The sequence below is a fragment of the Oncorhynchus masou genome, chromosome 21 (genome assembly GCF_036934945.1).
Source record: "Oncorhynchus masou masou isolate Uvic2021 chromosome 21, UVic_Omas_1.1, whole genome shotgun sequence".
NCBI lineage: Eukaryota > Metazoa > Chordata > Actinopteri > Salmoniformes > Salmonidae > Oncorhynchus > Oncorhynchus masou.
Window position 1 is genome coordinate 9552970 of NC_088232.1, and position 17180 is coordinate 9570149.

At 42.9% G+C, this 17180-nt stretch overlaps 2 protein-coding genes across 2 annotated transcripts; both read left to right on the forward strand.

Moving 5' to 3' along the window:
• The first annotated feature begins 5630 nt into the window (after window positions 1-5630).
• Window positions 5631-8012, forward strand: LOC135507779 (zinc finger protein 480-like). The gene has a single exon (XM_064927427.1). The coding sequence runs from the start codon at window positions 5719-5721 to the stop codon at window positions 6967-6969; it is 1251 nt and encodes a 416-aa protein (XP_064783499.1). The 5' UTR covers window positions 5631-5718; the 3' UTR covers window positions 6970-8012.
• Window positions 8013-8722: 710 nt separating this feature from the next.
• Window positions 8723-10786, forward strand: LOC135507778 (zinc finger protein OZF-like). Its single transcript, XM_064927426.1, has one exon. It carries the CDS (start codon window positions 8819-8821, stop codon window positions 10088-10090), a length of 1272 nt encoding a protein of 423 aa, XP_064783498.1. The 5' UTR covers window positions 8723-8818; the 3' UTR covers window positions 10091-10786.
• The last annotated feature ends 6394 nt before the right edge of the window (window positions 10787-17180 follow it).

Consider the following 17180-nt stretch of genomic DNA (forward strand, 5'->3'; position numbering starts at 1 on the left):
ACAAACTCAGTCCGATGATGCTGTGACACACTGCCCCAGACCATGACGGACCCTCCACCTCCAAATTGATCCCGCGCCAAAGTACAGGTCTCGGTGTAACGCTCATTCCTTTGACGATAAATATCGAATCCGACCATCACCCCTGGTGAGACAAAACCTTGACTTGCCAAGCTCTCAGTCCTGCCTCTCTCAGCATATTGCGGACAATCTGAGCACTGATGGAAGGATTGTGTGTTCCTGGTGTTACTCGGGCAGTTGTTGTTGCCATTCTGTACTTGTCCCGCAGGTGTGATGTTTGGCTGTACCGATCCTGTGCAAGCGTTGTTACACGTGGTCTGCGAGGACGATCAGCTGTCCGTCCTGTCTCCCTGTAGCGCTGTCTTAGGCGTCTCACAGTACGAACATTGCAATTTATTGCCCTGGCCACGTCTGCAGTACTCATGCCTCCTTGCAGCATGCATAAGGCACGTTCATGCAGATGAGCAGGGACCCTGGGCATTTTTCTTTTTGTGTTTTTCAGAGTCAGTAGAAAGGCCTCTTTAGTGTCCTAAGTTTTCATAGCTGTGACATTAATTGCCTACCGTCTGTAAGCTGTTAGTGTCTATATGACCGTTCCACAGGTGCATGTTCATTCATTGTTTATGGTTCATTGAACAAGCATGGGAAACAGTGTTTAAACCCTTTACAATGAAGATCTGTGAAGTTATTTGGATTTTTACGAATTATCTTTGAAAGACAGGGTCCTGAAAAAGGGATGTTTCTTTTTTTGCTGAGTTCGTATAGAACATCCACAAAGAAAGAAAACAGAACAAATTTGGAAAGAATAAAGCAATAAAGACCAAGATCAGGAGATGGACAACTCTTAGAAAAGTAACTCTGGATCATTCATGTTGTAGGTTTAAGATAAATATACTGTATGTGTGATTCATTTACGTTTGTAAAATGAGTTTGATTTAATTTCATGATCAAAGAGTACAGCGTATTGTAGGAACAACCAGTCCTGGTCTGTGAGGAAACGCACGCTGCTGTTCAAAGTACGTTTTCACCTTATTAGAAACAGGAATTCCTGGTTGTTTTTGTCTCTCATGGCTATGATAGAATGGCAAAACTGATGTTATCAATACATTAAACATGTTAGAATTTTCAGGGTGAAAAAAAGGGGAAATTAACTAATTAACCAATCATTGATTAAATTACCTGATTATACAAACGGCTGTGGTAGTGCTGGGCTCAGACAAAAAATGTGCACTCCCTGGGGGTCAACCGGGCATGGAGTGAAGAGCACTGTTCTATTATGTTCTCTCGGGTCCTGATGGATATGATAATGATGAAAACTCCCTCCATCCAATGCTAACACCAACCCAATGCTTTGAAATCTATTACGGGCATTATTCAAGTGCACACTTTGGGAGAAGTGTGGAGAATTGGGACACGAACAACGGGAGAATCTCAATTGGTTGTGCTTGACTCCTCGCGTCCTCACCTCCATCCTCTCTTCGCCACCATTTGAAAAAGGTTATCGAGGAGAGGCAAATTATGTTTACATAGGAGGAATCCCAAAAACGTGTAAAGTGATCCAAACAAATGTAGCTCGTTGTGCAATACATTTCATAGATAAAATGACAAATAGCGTTTTTTAAATGTGTGCATGCTTTTCTACTTAGAAAAACAACAGCTGATTCTAAGGGGGTGTGCCAGATTTTAAAACACTTCCACTCTAGCCGCTGGGAGGATACTCAGTAATTTTGGCGGGAGGAGGCTATCGAGTGGAGGACCCTCTTCCGTTTGCCTACTGATGATTGACACTGGCCTTTTCCTGTTTGGACAAAAGTCTGTCCTTCGCCCTCTCTCCTCAGTGACCTGGAAACCGATGAGTGGTCAAGGACTGTCAATTTGCTAGTAGGCAAACAGAAGAAGGTCCTCACCTCCTCTACAGCCTCCTTTTGGAGAGGAAGCACGTGTATCCTGAAATCTGAAACACCCCCTTTGAACAAGGTATTTTTGTCTTGAATGAGAAAAGCTTTGCAAACATTAACAATATCCTTTTATCTCTAAACTATTTAGCTAAATTTGTTTTTATCACTTTATACATTTATTTTGGGATTCCATCCTGTAAACAATTTGCCTGATTCCATTCTGATGGGAGTCTCATTTCATACAAGCACATTTTCGTCCACTTTCTCCCTCCTCACCGCTTCTCCTTGATTACTTTTTTCAAAAGGATACCAGAGAGGACAGAGGAGAGACGATGCAGGAGTTGAGCAAATCTAATTGAGAAAAAGGCAGATAAAGCGTAATATATATAAAGCAATCAGTTGCACATAATTTAATGGTTTTCTGTGCCAATATAACACTAGTGCCAATATGTCCTACAAACACCGGCTTCTTGGGCATTGTCACTTTTATACAAGGGATACCAACATTTTCAAATAATATTTGCATTAAATGTTACTTTGATTAATTTATTCATATTAATTTATCCTTCCACAAGATATTGCCCCGATACAAACCTAGGGTTGCTACCCAAGCCGGCTGGTCGTTCGTTCTATCGGTTTGGTTGCTGGAAACATGACCCAGTCGTTTAGTCTATTCTGTATCTATGGACCCAGTCGTTCTCTCTAAATGTTCCATTGACATACTGGCTGGCAATGTTCTTATCCTGTGCTTGCGAGCTAGCAAACTACGGTTCATTTACAGTCGTGTCAAAAAGTGCAGCCAGATTAACAGCAAAGTAGCTGCCTTTGCATTTGTTTAATCAAATTAAATGTATTTATACAGCCCTTCGTACGTCAGCTGATATCTCAAAGTGCTGTACAGAAAACCCAGCCTAAAACCCCAAACAGCAAGCAATGCAGGTGGAGAAGCACGGTGGCTAGGAAAAACTCCCTATAAAGGCCAAAACCTAGGAAGAAACCTAGAGAGGAACCAGGTTATGAGGGGTGGCCAGTCCTCTTCTGGCTGTGCCGGGTGGAGATTATAACAGAACATGGCCAAGATGTTCAAATGTTCATAAATGACCAGCATGGTCAAATAATAATAATCACAGTAGTTGTCGAGGGTGCATCAAGTCAGCACCTCAGGAGTTAATGTCAGTTGGCTTTTCATAGCCGATCATTAAGAGTATCTCTACCACTCCTGCTGTCTCTAGAGAGTTGTAAACAGCAGGTCTGGGACAGGTAGCATGTCCGGTGAACAGGTCAGGATTACATAGTGCAGGCAGAACAGTTGAAACTGGAGCAGCAGCACGGCCTGGTGGACATGGGGACAGCAAGGAGTCATCATGCCAGGTAGTCCTGAGTCATGGTCCTAGGGCTCAGGTCCCCCGAGAGAGAGAAAGAAAGAGAGAATTAGAGAGAGCATACTTAAATTCACACAGGACACCGGATAAGACAGGAGAAGTACTCCAGATATAACAAACTGACCCTAGCCCCCCGACACATAAACTACTGCAGCATAAATACTGGAAGCTGAGACAGGAGGGGTCAAGAGACACTGTGGCCCCATCCGATGATACCCCCGGACAGGGCCAAATAAGAAGGATATAACCCCACCCACTTTGCCAAAGCACAGCCCTCACACCACTAGAGGGATATCTTCAACCACCAACTTACCATCCTGAGACAAGGCCGAGTATAGCCCACAAAGATCTCCGCCACGGCACAACCCAAGGGAGTGGGGGGGCCAACCCGGACAGGAAGATCTCATCAGTGACTCAACCCACTCAAGTGACGCACCCCTCCTAGGGACGGCATGGAAGCGCATCAGTAAGCCAGTGACTCAGCCCCTGTAAAAGGGTTAGAGGCAGAGAATCCCAGTGGAAAGAGGGGAACCGGCCAGGCAGAGACAGCAAGGGCGGTTCATTGCTCCAGAGCCTTTCCGTTCACCTTCATACTCCTGGGCCAGACTACACTCAATCATGTGACCCATTGAAGAGATGAGTCTTCAATAAAGACTTAAAGGTTGAGACCGCGTCTGCGTCTCTCACATAGGTAGGCAGACCATTCCATAAAAATGGAGCTCTGTTTGCTTGGAAATTCTAGGGACAATTAGGAGGCCTGCGTCTTGTGACCGTAGCGTACATGTAGGTATGTACGGCAGGACCAAATCAGAGAGATAGGTAGGAGCAAGCCTATGTAATGCTTTGTAGGTTAGCAGTAAAACCTTGAAATCAGCCCTTGCCTTAACAGGAAGCCAGTGTCGAGAGGCTAGCACTGGAGTAATATGATCAATTTTGGGTGTTCAAGTCAGGATTCTAGCAGCCGTATTTAGCAATAACTGAAGTTTATTTAGTGCTTTATCCAGGTTGCCGTAAAGTAGAGCATTGCAGTAGTCTAACCTAGAAGTAACAAAAGCATGGATTAAGCTGTTTTCTAGAGACATTTCTAGTGACATCCATAACAATTAGCTAATGAGGTGCAATTTCGCCTGTTATTGAACATTTCAGATGGTCATACAGAACTCCCTTCTATCACGGGTCACTCAGGCGAACATTCGTTAGCTTCAAGTGAGTAAACACCTCACGGCACCATGCCTCTGACCTAAAACTATTTTGACCTACAATTTTTAGGCCTATGTATGCTGTATATGAATATGTGTAGCCTGGCATATATGATGAGTATCTTCAACCCTTTCCCATGTAGTGATTCAGGCGTTCCCAAGTTTACTGACGAGTATATTCAACTCTAGCTGAAAGCCTATTGGCCTATTTATTTACAACAACAAAAATAAAGTGCACCACTGTAAGTCCTAAATTGTAGTGAGAACATTATGTAATATGTTTAAGGGGTATTTCATGATTATGAATCCAAAACCAAAATGGCAAAATGTTTCAGTGCTTATGAAATATAAAGGTTCCAAATACACCTACGCTTTCTCTGATTAACTAAAACTCCCTGTTTCACTTTTTTTTAATGTATTTAACAAGACAAGTCAGTTAAGAACAAATTGTTATTTACGATGACGGCCTACACCGGCTAAACCCAGATGACGCTGGGCCAATTGTGCGCCGCCCTATGGGACTTCCAATCACGGCCGGTTGTGATACAGCCTGGAATCGAACCAGGGTGTCTGTAGTGACGCCGCAAACACTAAGATGCAGTGCCTTAGACCGCTGCACCACTCGAGAGCCCACGCTGCATCACGTCCAACGGCGGCTACCAAAAATGCCGCTGAAATTGTAGTTCTAACCGCTTCTGTGGTTTGTTTAGAATAATTATAATCCATTTACTTTTGATACTTAAGTATATTTAATACCAAATACTTTTAGACTTTTACTCAAGTAGTATTTTACTGGGTGACGTTCCCTTTTACTTGAGTCATTTTCTGTTACGGTATCTTTACCTTTTACTCAAATATGACAATTGGGTACTTTTTCCACCACTGGTTATTTTATGCCCAATATTTTGTATTTGAACGGTATCTCTATCTTAGCCTTATGTTTAAATTTATATTACTGTATAACAGACATATCATATTTTACATGAGCATACTCACATTTCAGTTGAATGCATTCAGCAAGGTAACCTTCCAACCAAATGTTTGTTCTTATCTATCCCAGCTCACAACTGCTGGGGGCGCTGTTATCTGTTTTGGGACTCAACCGCTGACAAACTTAACAAAGAAGACAACACGGAAGTATAATTGATAATTGTTTTGTTTTGTAGAATGAACCTGGCGTAGACGCATTGAACTGAATACCGAACTCTCAGTCCTCTGAAAATGTCTAAACTACAGTCTTTGAGTGTGTTTATTAGTGAGCGCTTAATGGTGGCTGCAGTGGAGATTTTTGACATAGTAGAGAAAGTGATAAAGGAGTATCGGGAAGAGATTTCCCGATCTCAACATGAGAATGACCGGCTTCAGAGACTTCTGAGGATCGCACCCGAGATAAAACGATGTGGAACAGACTCCCACAAGTTCTTGCTCGCTGTCTCTGGGGAGGAGGTTACCCCCGAGCAGCAGCACTGTGAGCAGGAGAGCCCCAGTCTGGGACAGGAGGACCCAGAGCCCACACAGATTAAAGAGGAACAGGGGGAAATCAGGACCAGTCAGCATGTAGGGCAGCTTCAAGGGCTGAAGGCTGACATCATAGAGTTTATATTCACTCCTCCCGGTGTGAAAAGTGAATGCGATCAGGTGGATCAACTTCAGTCCTTGACTCTTTCCCAGACTTTGGAGTACAGAGAGAGTGACTCAAAACCAATGAATCTAAAACCTTTTGTCAGTGTAACCCACCTTGACAATCCCTGTGACCCTCCAGATAGTCAAGACAATGCATCCAGCCACAGCTCAGCCGTAAGCAGCAATCCAGTAGGACTTTACGTCATCCCACCATTGGATACCAACACACCATTGAAGAAACCCAGCACCACATCTAAAAAACACAAGGGGACCCTCAATGAGCATATAAAGGCTCATACTGGAGAGAAACCATTTAGCTGTGGACATTGCGGTATAATCTTCAATCACAAGGGGACTTTTCACAGGCATATTCTGACTCATACACGAGAGACATTATTTAACTGTGGTGACTGTGGGAAAAGTTTCAAGGAGAAGGGAGACCTAACCAAACATCTAATGATTCACACAGAAGAGAAACCTTTAAGCTGTGGCGATTGTGGAAAATGCTTCCGACACAGGGGACATCTGAACAGGCACATACAGACTCACACACGAGAAACATTATTTAACTGTGGTGACTGCGGGAAAAACTTCAATCGCATAGAGCACTTGAACGTGCATACATTGACTCACACAGGAGAGAAACCATTTAGCTGTGGTGACTGTGGAGAAAGCTTCCGACACAAATATAGGCTTAAAAAGCATATACTGACTCACACAGGAGAGATTTTATTTAATTGTTCTGGCTGTGGGAAAAGCTTCAGACATAAAGTGAACCTGGATAGTCATATACTGGTAGTCCACAAAGAAAGAAATCAGGATGAAAGTGGAAAGAAAATTAAGACTTAAGACAGATATTCTGTCAGGAGATGGGAATGAAGGTAGTGGGGGCGTTGAGGTGGTGATGGGTTGGGTCGGAGGTCATAGTCTCTGCTTTCCCAGTGGGTGGCTCTTTTTTTATATCCCTTTATCCCTTCCATGCTTTGATCTAATAATATCTGGGAATTGATTTGTAATCAAAACAAACAAAAAATAATAATTCCCATAATAAAGTTAGATTTTTTTAAGAAACCAGAATTATGCTTTGTTTTGGAATGTCTTTCAGGGTGATGAGATAATGGTGATACTGATGTTATTGGTGTAAAATATTGTATACTTTAGGCAAAAATAAAGACATTTAAAAATATATATAATAAAAAAATAACCAATCATCAAGTCCTTGATGTTAAACAGGTCTAGTGCTTGGCTAAAACAAAAATGTGCACTCGTGTATCTCTGTTGATATACAAAGAAATAACCATGAAACGGCCGATATCAATTACTTTTTCTCCTGGTGATGGTGCTGTGGCAAATATGTGTAATCTTTTTGTTCCTCATCAAATAAAATCAGAATTCACTTGTGTGCCATCACAAGGTTAATCTCTCGTGGACAGATCGACGTAAACACATAACTGGTACCATAGAATATGTCGGAAAGGAATGGTATGCGTTGGATATCTAGCAGAAGTAGTTCCGGTGATTTGGGTTTGTCCTCATTGGTTATTTGGACAAATCACAATTTCGCATGTGTTAGCATTTTTCGAATTTCGGGCCGTAATTTGCAAAAAGAGAGGTTGGAGCTCCTCGTTCTAGCATCTCTTCTCAGAACCCAGAACATAATCGAGCAGCTGACCAATTACATGAGACTTTAGTTCTGGGTTAAAAGAGATTATCATAACAAAATCAACTCTGGTTATTATTACCCCAATACATTCTCTGAAAGGATGTTATCCTCTGAACTTTGAATAATAGCCCATCTGGTTTGTTTGATCAACAGAATGATACAGTAGCATCATCTGTTATTATAAGTCTGTTAATATTATGTGCAATAATTTTGCATTTGAACTGCAACTGCCTAATAATGAACTGTTACTGTATACTGGGTTTATTATATTGATTCCATTAAACATTTTACACGATCACACCCAATACCAGAGGTCACAAACCTTTTCTGAGTCAAGATAACTTTCGGAGTCAAAATACAATCCGAAATCTACCTCTGAGACTGCCAAATTGAGGAAAAGGTAAGAATCTCTTGGTTATTAACTATCTAATGTTAGCTACATTTTGTGATTAATAAATTGGCAAAAAAAAAATAATTGAAAATTCTGTGAACTGTCTTGTGCAAGTTTTAAATTGACACAATAGCTGTTAGCAAAGATGTCAGCTAGAGGTGACGTGCAGAAGCTTGAAGAGATTTGTAGTCTTGCATAATGTTTACTTTGATGCTAATTAGTGTTGTTTCAAATCAGAGTAAATAGATCAAAATATATTGATAAAAGTACCCTTGTCCTAGAGAGCCTACACAAAACACAGCCCTTCTTTTAACTGTTTCTAAAATTCCCTATGGGGAAAAATGAATGGTCGAAAACGATTGGAACCATTTCACTGTTTGATCGCTAGGATTATTGGGTATTACGACACCTCCATTGTGGGGCTCTATACAGTCATTGAATCACACTCACCATATCACCTATTGCAGCCCAGAACTCCAACCAGCTGGCGGCGCTATATTCCGTTTCTGCGCTCGGCACCCCCTGAAACAAGTAAAAGAAAACACGGAAATCGGTTTGGAAGCGAGTTTGTTTTGATTTCCTACAGTCACTGTGTGGACCAAGGAAGACACGAAACTTAAAACGGAATTTTCAGTTTTCCGAGAATGGCTAAACTACAGTCTTTGAGTGTATTTGTTAATGAGCGTTTAACAGTGGCTGCTGTGGAGATTTTTGACGTTGTAGAGAAAGTGGTAGCCGAGTACCAGGAGGAAATTTCCCGTTCTAAAGAGGAGAACGACCGGCTACGGAGACTTCTGCGGATCACAACAGAGATAAAAGAGGAGGAAACCCCTGAGCAGGAGTGGAGCCCCAGTCTGAGGCAGGAGAAACCAGAGCCCACACATATTAAAGAGGAACAGGAGGAAATCTGGACCAGTCAGGAGGTAGAGCAGCTCCACGGCCTGGAATCTGACACCATTGAGTTCGTATTCACCCCTTGTGTGAAAAGTGAATGTGATCTTCCCCAAACCCAGACTGTGGATGGCAGAGGGAGTGACTTTAAACTGTTGGATCACATAAAGGGTCTCGACATTTTGTGTGACCCTCCGGATAATGAAGGCAACACCTCCAGCCACAACTCAGCCGTAAGCAGCGTCCCATTAGGACTTGACAGCAGCCCACCAATGAGAGAACCGACAAAAAGCAGCACCGTGTCTAAAAAACCTCATTGCTGCCTTGACTGTGGCAAATGCTTCACTCAGATTGGCCGACTGAAGATGCACTCGAGGATTCATTCAGAGACCAAACCATTTTGCTGTGGAGACTGTGGGAACCGTTTTCAGCTGAAAGGAGAACTAACCAAACATATAGTGATTCACACTGGAGAGAAACCATTTAACTGTGGTGACAGTGGGAAAAGCTTCAATCGCAAGCTTACTCTTAACAGGCATATACTGCTTGTCCACAAAGAAGGGACACAGTACGAAAATGGAACGACGAAAGGAGAGAAACCATTTTGCTGTGCTGACTGCGGGAAAAGTTTCACTCGTAGGCAGACCCTGAACAGACATAAAATGATTCACACAGGAGAAAAACCATTTCATTGTGGGTACTGTGGGAAAGGCTTCAATCGCAAGGAGACCCTCATTGATCATATCCAGAATCATACAGGAGAAAAACCGTTTAGCTGTGGCGACTGCGGGAAAAGCTTCAATAGGAAGAGGAACCTAACTTCTCATTTACTGACTCACACAGAAGAGAAACCATTTAGCTGTGTTGACTGTGGGAAAAGCTTCAAGCAAAAGAGTGACTTAACCAAACATATAATGATTCACATGGAAGAGAAACCATTTAAATGTGGAGAATGTGGAAAAAGCTTCAATTACAAGGTTAACCTCAACAGGCATATACTGTTCATCCACAAAGAAAGAAAATAGAAAGATGGTGAAAAGAAGAAAGAAAAGTAAGACAGATCTTCCGTCAGGAGATGAGAAGCAGGATGTGGACAAAACTGTTTAGCGAAACGACTCTAAATCATTCATCTTGTAGGTTTCAAATACATGGATATGTGATTCATTCACTTTTGTAAAATGTTCTATGTAAATAAAGTTAGATTTTATTTGAATAATGATCAAACAGTACAGTACATGCTATTGCTCAAAGAATGGTATGGATGTTTTCACATTGTTAGAAACAAGAGTTTCCCGGTCTCTCGGGGTGATGAGAGAATGGTGAGACTGATGTTATTGATACATAATTTTTTTTAAACTACTAATGAACTAATAAAGTATTGTATTAGAAACATGTATTATAGTGCTGCACTAAAACAAAAATGTGGGTCCCCTGGGAATGACTTGTCAAGTCTAGATTTAAAGGCCCAATGTAGCTGTTTTCATCTCAATATCAAATCATTTTAGGGTAACAATGAAGTACCTTACTGTGATTGTTTTCAATTAAAATGGTCAAAGAAACAATAACTTCCAAGCAAAGAGAAATTTCTCATGCAAGAATTTAGCAGGGAGTGATCTGAGTGGGTAGGGGAAAATTGAAAATGAGCTGTTGGCAGAGAGGTTTGGAACTGATTTTCTTATTGGGCTCTTAACTAGCGATGTCACCAGGCAGGCCAAAACTCCATCCCACCAAAACAAACTGAAATTTCAGGTGGCCTTTTAAAACTGCTTTTACGTTAAAAGGGCAATTTCACTATTTTTTTATTCCAACCTCAATGTGGAAATATATAAAACACAGAAAATCACAGTTTTGTCTGCACTGGGCCTTTAACAATATATGTCAGTCTAGGATGGTAGTTTTACCATAGGAATCGGCCAGCAATCCACAGTATCTCTATTGACTTGAAAAAACCATGAAACATATCACCGTTAATTTGTCTCATGGATCTGTGGAATAGCATTGTCCCTCCAGCTGAGTGTTGTATGGAGTAGGATGAAATTATCCCCAAATGCTGATTTAAGATCAGTTTTTTTATATAAAGAGCATAAACCGTTACAAATTATATCTGGTTCTCTCTTACGCCTATCAGAACACACACCAAAAAAACATTAACTGTGGCAGGATGTCAAAGATCTGAAAACAAGACCCTTTATCAAAATTTCCCACAACATTTTTTTCATAACATCCCTATTATCAATTTTTAATAAGAAAAAAAAACATTCATTTTAAAGATCTTGAATTTGACCATCGGATATTAGTCTCAAAATAAATTAAGTGTACTGATGCCTCTGTCTTTATGACCTTGGCCTGGGGAGAAAGTCATAAGAGGATCCAGTCTGCTCCAGGAGTTAATCCAGCTCCAGGTTAGTAAGGGTGGGTCGGTTGTACTCATGGATAGGACAATTTATGTACATGAGTGTCATAGACAGCTGCTTGACAACACCTTTTACAAGAAACTCAGAAGTGACCCCACTTCCCAATTTCAGAACACTATCTTTACTGTCCTAGATGGGTATTTAAGTTCTGGTCAGATAACCAAAAAATAACATGCTTTTTTGGCTATTCAACACCCTAAAATTGCCACTTTCTAGACTTTGCCGAAATTACACAAGAATGTTACACAACCTCCAGGGCGCCCTATTGTAGCGGGAATTGATGCAGTAACGGCCCCTCTATCTACTTTTGTTGACTTTTTTATTAGACCACGAGCAGAACAGCTCCCCTCCTGACACCAGCAGTATGATCTCTATCATTGAATCGCTTGATCTTCTCCCTGAGAATACCTTGTTAGTTACTTTTGATGTTGAGTCATTATACACTAATATTCCACATGAGGGTGGTATTGAAGCTATGGAACATTTTCTTCTGCAACGTGACCCTAATGAACAACCTTCCAGTGCATGCATTGTAACATTGGCTGAAATAGTACTCACGCATAACTATTTCATGTTTCTAAATTATTTCTTTATTCAGAGGAAAGGTACTGCTATGGGATCCCCCATGGCTCCTAACTATGCTAATTTGTATGTGGGTTACATGGAGAAATAGTCTATTTTCAATCCTCTCAAAAATGTTTTCTTGCCTCACATCATCATTTGGAAACGGTATATTGATGATATTTTTGTTCTATGGAGGGGTGATGGAATGCCTGGAGCTGTTTTGAATGCTTTTCTTAACTCCTGTTCGGATAATCTGAGATTTACTATGCAATCTGATAGACGTCAAATCCGTTTTCTTGATCTTCTGATCTTGTGTGAAGATAATATTCTATACACTGATCTTTACAGGAAGTTTACTGATCGTAACAGTTTGTTGAGGGCTAATAGTTGTCACCCACTTCACTTGAAAAATAGTTTGCCCTACATCCAATTCTGTCGAATCAAAAGAATTTGCAAAAAACAATCTGATTTCGACAGAAATATGGCTGAGACGCAAAGAAAGTTCAAGGAGAGGGGCTACAAGAATGATCAGATTAATATTGCCATTGAGAAAATTCAAAACAAAACGAGACATGACCTTTTTCAAAGTCAGTATCGCAAAAAAAGACTCATTTTTGCGTTCTAACTACCCGCTATTCAAAGTGCTCTGAACAAATTAAGGGAATTGTTCACAAACATTGGCACATCCTAAAATCCGATGATAGTCTCGGTAATGTGTTTTCGGACCTTCGCTTGGTCGTATTCTCGCCGGGCAGAAATCTCAGAGACCAATTGGTACACTGATTTACCACCCCAAAATATTCCTGAACAACGTTTATTTGCGCCCCTACTGGATGGAAATTACAAATGTAATGGCTGTGCTCAATGCAATGACACTTATAAATGTAGATCTTTCAAACACCCACAAACAGGGAAATCGACCCCAATCAAAGGTGTTATTACGTGCTCCACCAAGGCAGTTTTTTATCTTATAACTTGTCCTTGTGGTAAAAATTATGTAGGTAAAACAAAGCGCGAATTAAAAGTACGTATCTCAGAGCATCGTAGCACCATTAGGTGTAAAAACTTTACTTATCCATTTGCGGCCCATTTCTTGGAGGCAGGCCACTCGATTTCGTCTCTCCGAGGGAGGGTGACATTGATAATTTATTGTTAAAACGAGAGGCTGTCTGGATCTTTAATTTAAAGACCTTTGCGCCCTTCGGTCTCAACGTAGACTTTGATCTGAAGCCATTCTTGTGATTATTGTGACTTTGCCATTGTAATTGTTTGTAAGCTTGTGTAGTCAAATGAATCTATGATTGTATGCTTTCCATTTGTTGTTTGTATGCTGTTCTTTCTATGACCTTTTAATATTTGATTATTAACCAATGATATTAGGCCACTCTTGGCCATGATTACAGAAACCTGTGTCTTTTGACACTATATAATCCCGCAGTGTTTGTGATTATACCCTGAAGAAGACAGCTTGGCTGTCGAAACGTTGGTAATTAAAGTTTTGCATCTGAGCTCCAAGAGTGTGCGGTTTTATTTTATTTTCTAGTAAGGGATACTGACATACCCCTTGCTGATGCGATAGGTGCGCTTGGGGTCAAAAGCACCTCTGTGATGATCATGTTGGGTCACGTAGATCCTGTCCAACACCAGGTCTGACTACTGCAGGCTGATGATCAAACCCAAATGGAATGTGCAGGGATTTGCTTTCTATTTTATGCTGCGATTTCTGCTGAAAACCTGCGGAAAGCTTTTCTTTTGCCTCTAGAGTACTAACATTATTTAATAACATTGAGAACATGGTTTTCTGTAAATAAATGCTTAGTTCTGTGTATTCGATGACAATGAACCTATGGTTATCCTTCTACTAAAGCTCAGTTAAAAATAACCTTGCCATTGACTCAATCTTTATATGATCCTTTAATTGTAAATGTTTCCTTAAGGACTTGTGCTGCTGGTCCTGCAGTCTTTCTTTCCACATCTGAAGGAAAGATGTGTCCTGGTAAGAACGGACAACACCACAGTGGTGGCTTACATCAACCATCAGGGTGGACTGAGGTCCCACCTCTTCCATCTTATGGCACGGGAGCTCCTTCTTTGTGCTCAGGGACGTCTATTGTCTCTACACGCGGCGCACGGACCTGGCATCCTGAATGTGGCAGCAGATATTCTCTTGAGGGAGGGCCTGCCACCTTGGGACTGGAGCCTACATCCCCTGGTGATGAAGCACCTGTGGGACATGTTCTGGAGGGCGCTGGTGGACCTTTTTGTCTCCCTGGACAATGCACACTGCCCCCTGTGGTACTCCATGTCGGAGCCACCAGGGCCTCTGGGCTTGGATACTCTGGCTCAAGATTGGCCAGGGCTGGAGCTTTACGCATTCCCCCCTTTTCCTCTGATCCAGGCTGCGCTGGACAGGACCAGGATGGCGGAGCATCGTCTGCTGAGCTGGCCCCACATTGGCCCTGACGACCCTGGTTCAGCCTTCTCATGTCACTGTTGTCTGGAACACCTTGGCAACTGCCCCTGAGACCCTGTCGTCTCTGGCCGGGGTAACTCTGTGGTATCCGAGGCCGCACTGCCTCAGTCTGTGGGCTTGGCCGCTGAACGGCACCAATGGACCATGTTAGGACTACAGGAGGGCGTAAAGTACACCATGCAGAGCGCAAGGGCACCGGCTATAACCGCGGCATACCAGTTGCGCTGGCGTTTGTTCTGCTCTTGGTGCCCTGGTATTGCTGTTGTGGCCGAGTCATGCGGGGTGCAGTAAGTCCTCCAATACCTGCATTCTCACTTGGATGAAGGCTCTGCAGTCTCTACACTGAGAGGGTATTTGTCCGCTATATGCCTGCCATGTGGGGTGGATGGACAGGCCAGTGGGGTGCCATCCCTTGGTTTCCAGGTTTATGAAGGTGGTTTGTAAACTGCGTCCAGCTAGGACCCGCTCAATAGCGAGCTGGAATCTGGATGTGGTCTTGGCAGCTTTGGAAAAGCCGCCTTTCGAGTCGTTGGAGTCTGCTTCCCTGAAACACCTCTCTATGAAGGTGGCTTTTTTGGTAGGGATAACTTCCATGAAGAGGGTGGGTGAGCTCCATGCTATTTCGGTAAGCTCTGAGTGCTACCGGATTAACCTCGGTGGGAGGAGTACATCTCTCCGCCCCAACCCTTCATTCCTCCCGAAGGTTCTGTCAAACAGGCATGTGAACATCACTTTTATCCTTTCTGCTTACGATCTGGCCCTCCCCCCGGCATGCTGTGCGGGCACTGGCTGCCTATGTGGAGTGGACATGGTCAGTGAGAACAACAGACCAGCTCTTTGTCTGCTATGGTGAGAGATCCTGGGCGATCAAAGCAGAGGATCTTTCACGTAATCGTGTCCACGATCAGGACAGCATACCGCCTGGCTGACAGGCCAGTGCTGGGATCTGTGGTGGCACAATCAACACAAGGTGTGGCTGCTCCTGGGTTTTACTGAGAGGAGTGCCCCACACTGATATCTGTGCTGCGGCCAGCTGAGCTTCCTCTAGCACCTTTTGCTAGGTACTATCGGGTAAATGTTGCCCCTGGCTCTGCGGTTGGTTCATCGGTCCTGGGCGTCGCCTCCCCTTCCAGGGACTGTGCCGGGAACCTCCTTCCACATTGACTGCCCCTGCGTCTCGGTCCTGCGCTGGGACTTCGCCGCTGGCTGGCCATGTCCCTCTAGCACCGCCTAAATCTGGTACGGGTATACCAATGTATTGGTGTATCCAATATAGTGAAACATAACGAAGGTTACGTATGGAACCACGGTTACGTGAGCTATATGGATCACTCCAATCCTCTACGGTGCTAGAGGCACCTCCAAAAATGATGTAGAGAATGTGTGTTGAGGCCATGGGATCTATACATGGGACGGACCCCAGCCATGATACAGGTGTACACGGGAGTAAATCTCGAAATCCTCACCTGGGGTGTATCCCAATATATTAGTCATTGTGTCTTGTGTGGTTTTTGTTGACAATCTGGCAGGTTCTCAGACTTCTAGTTCATTCAGATTGCCCACCTCTTCGTACGGTAAACCCTGGTCTAGGAGCAGTTGGTAACATTGGCCATCACCATCCTCTATGTTGTTGAAGAAGCGGTGGGAGCAAAACACCTTCATCGTGAGGTTTCGCACTGTCTATAAACGCAACATGCAACTATTTAAAGATTTCACTGAGTTACAGTTCATATAAGGATATCAGTCAATGTAAATAACTAAATGAGACCCTAATCTATGGATTTCACATGTCTGGTAATACAGATATGCATCTGTTAGTCACAGATACCTTAAAAATAGGGTAAGGGCGTTGATCAGAAAACCAGTCAGCATCTGGTGTGACCACCATTTGCCTCATGCAGAGCGACACATCTCCTTTGCATAGAGTTGATCAGGCTGTTGATTTTGGCTTGTGGAATGTTGTCCCACTCTTCTTCAATGGCTATGTGAAGTTGCTGTATATTGGCGGGAATTGGAACACGCTCAATGGGTGAAATATGGTGAGTATGCAGGCCCTGGAAGAACTTGGATATTTTCAGCTTCCAGGAATTGTGTACAGATCTTTGTGATATCGGGCCGTGCATTATCATGCTGAAACATGAGGTGATGGCAGAGGATGAATGGCACAACAATGGGCCTCAGGATCTCATCACGGTATCTCTGTGCATTCAAATTTCCATCGATAAAATGCTATTGTGTTCGTTGTCCGTAGCTTATGCCTGCCCATACCATAACCCCACCGCCACCATGGGGCACTCTGTTCATCAGCAAACCGCTCACTCACACGACGCCATACACGTGGTCTTTGATTATAAGTCCGGTTGGACATACTGCCAAGTTCTTTAAAACCACATTGGAGGTAGCTTATGGTCGAGAATACAATTCTCTGGCAACAGCTCTTGTGGACATTCCTGCAGTCAGCATGCCAATTGCACGCTCCCACAAAACTTGAGACATCTGTGGCATTGTGTTGTGTGAAAAAACTGCACATTTTAGAGTGGCCTTTTATTTTCCCCAGCACAAGGTCATGCTGTTTAGTCAGCTTCTAGATATGTCACACCTGTCAGGTGGATGGATTATCTTGGCAAAGGAGAAATGCTCACAAACAGGGATGTAACAGGGATA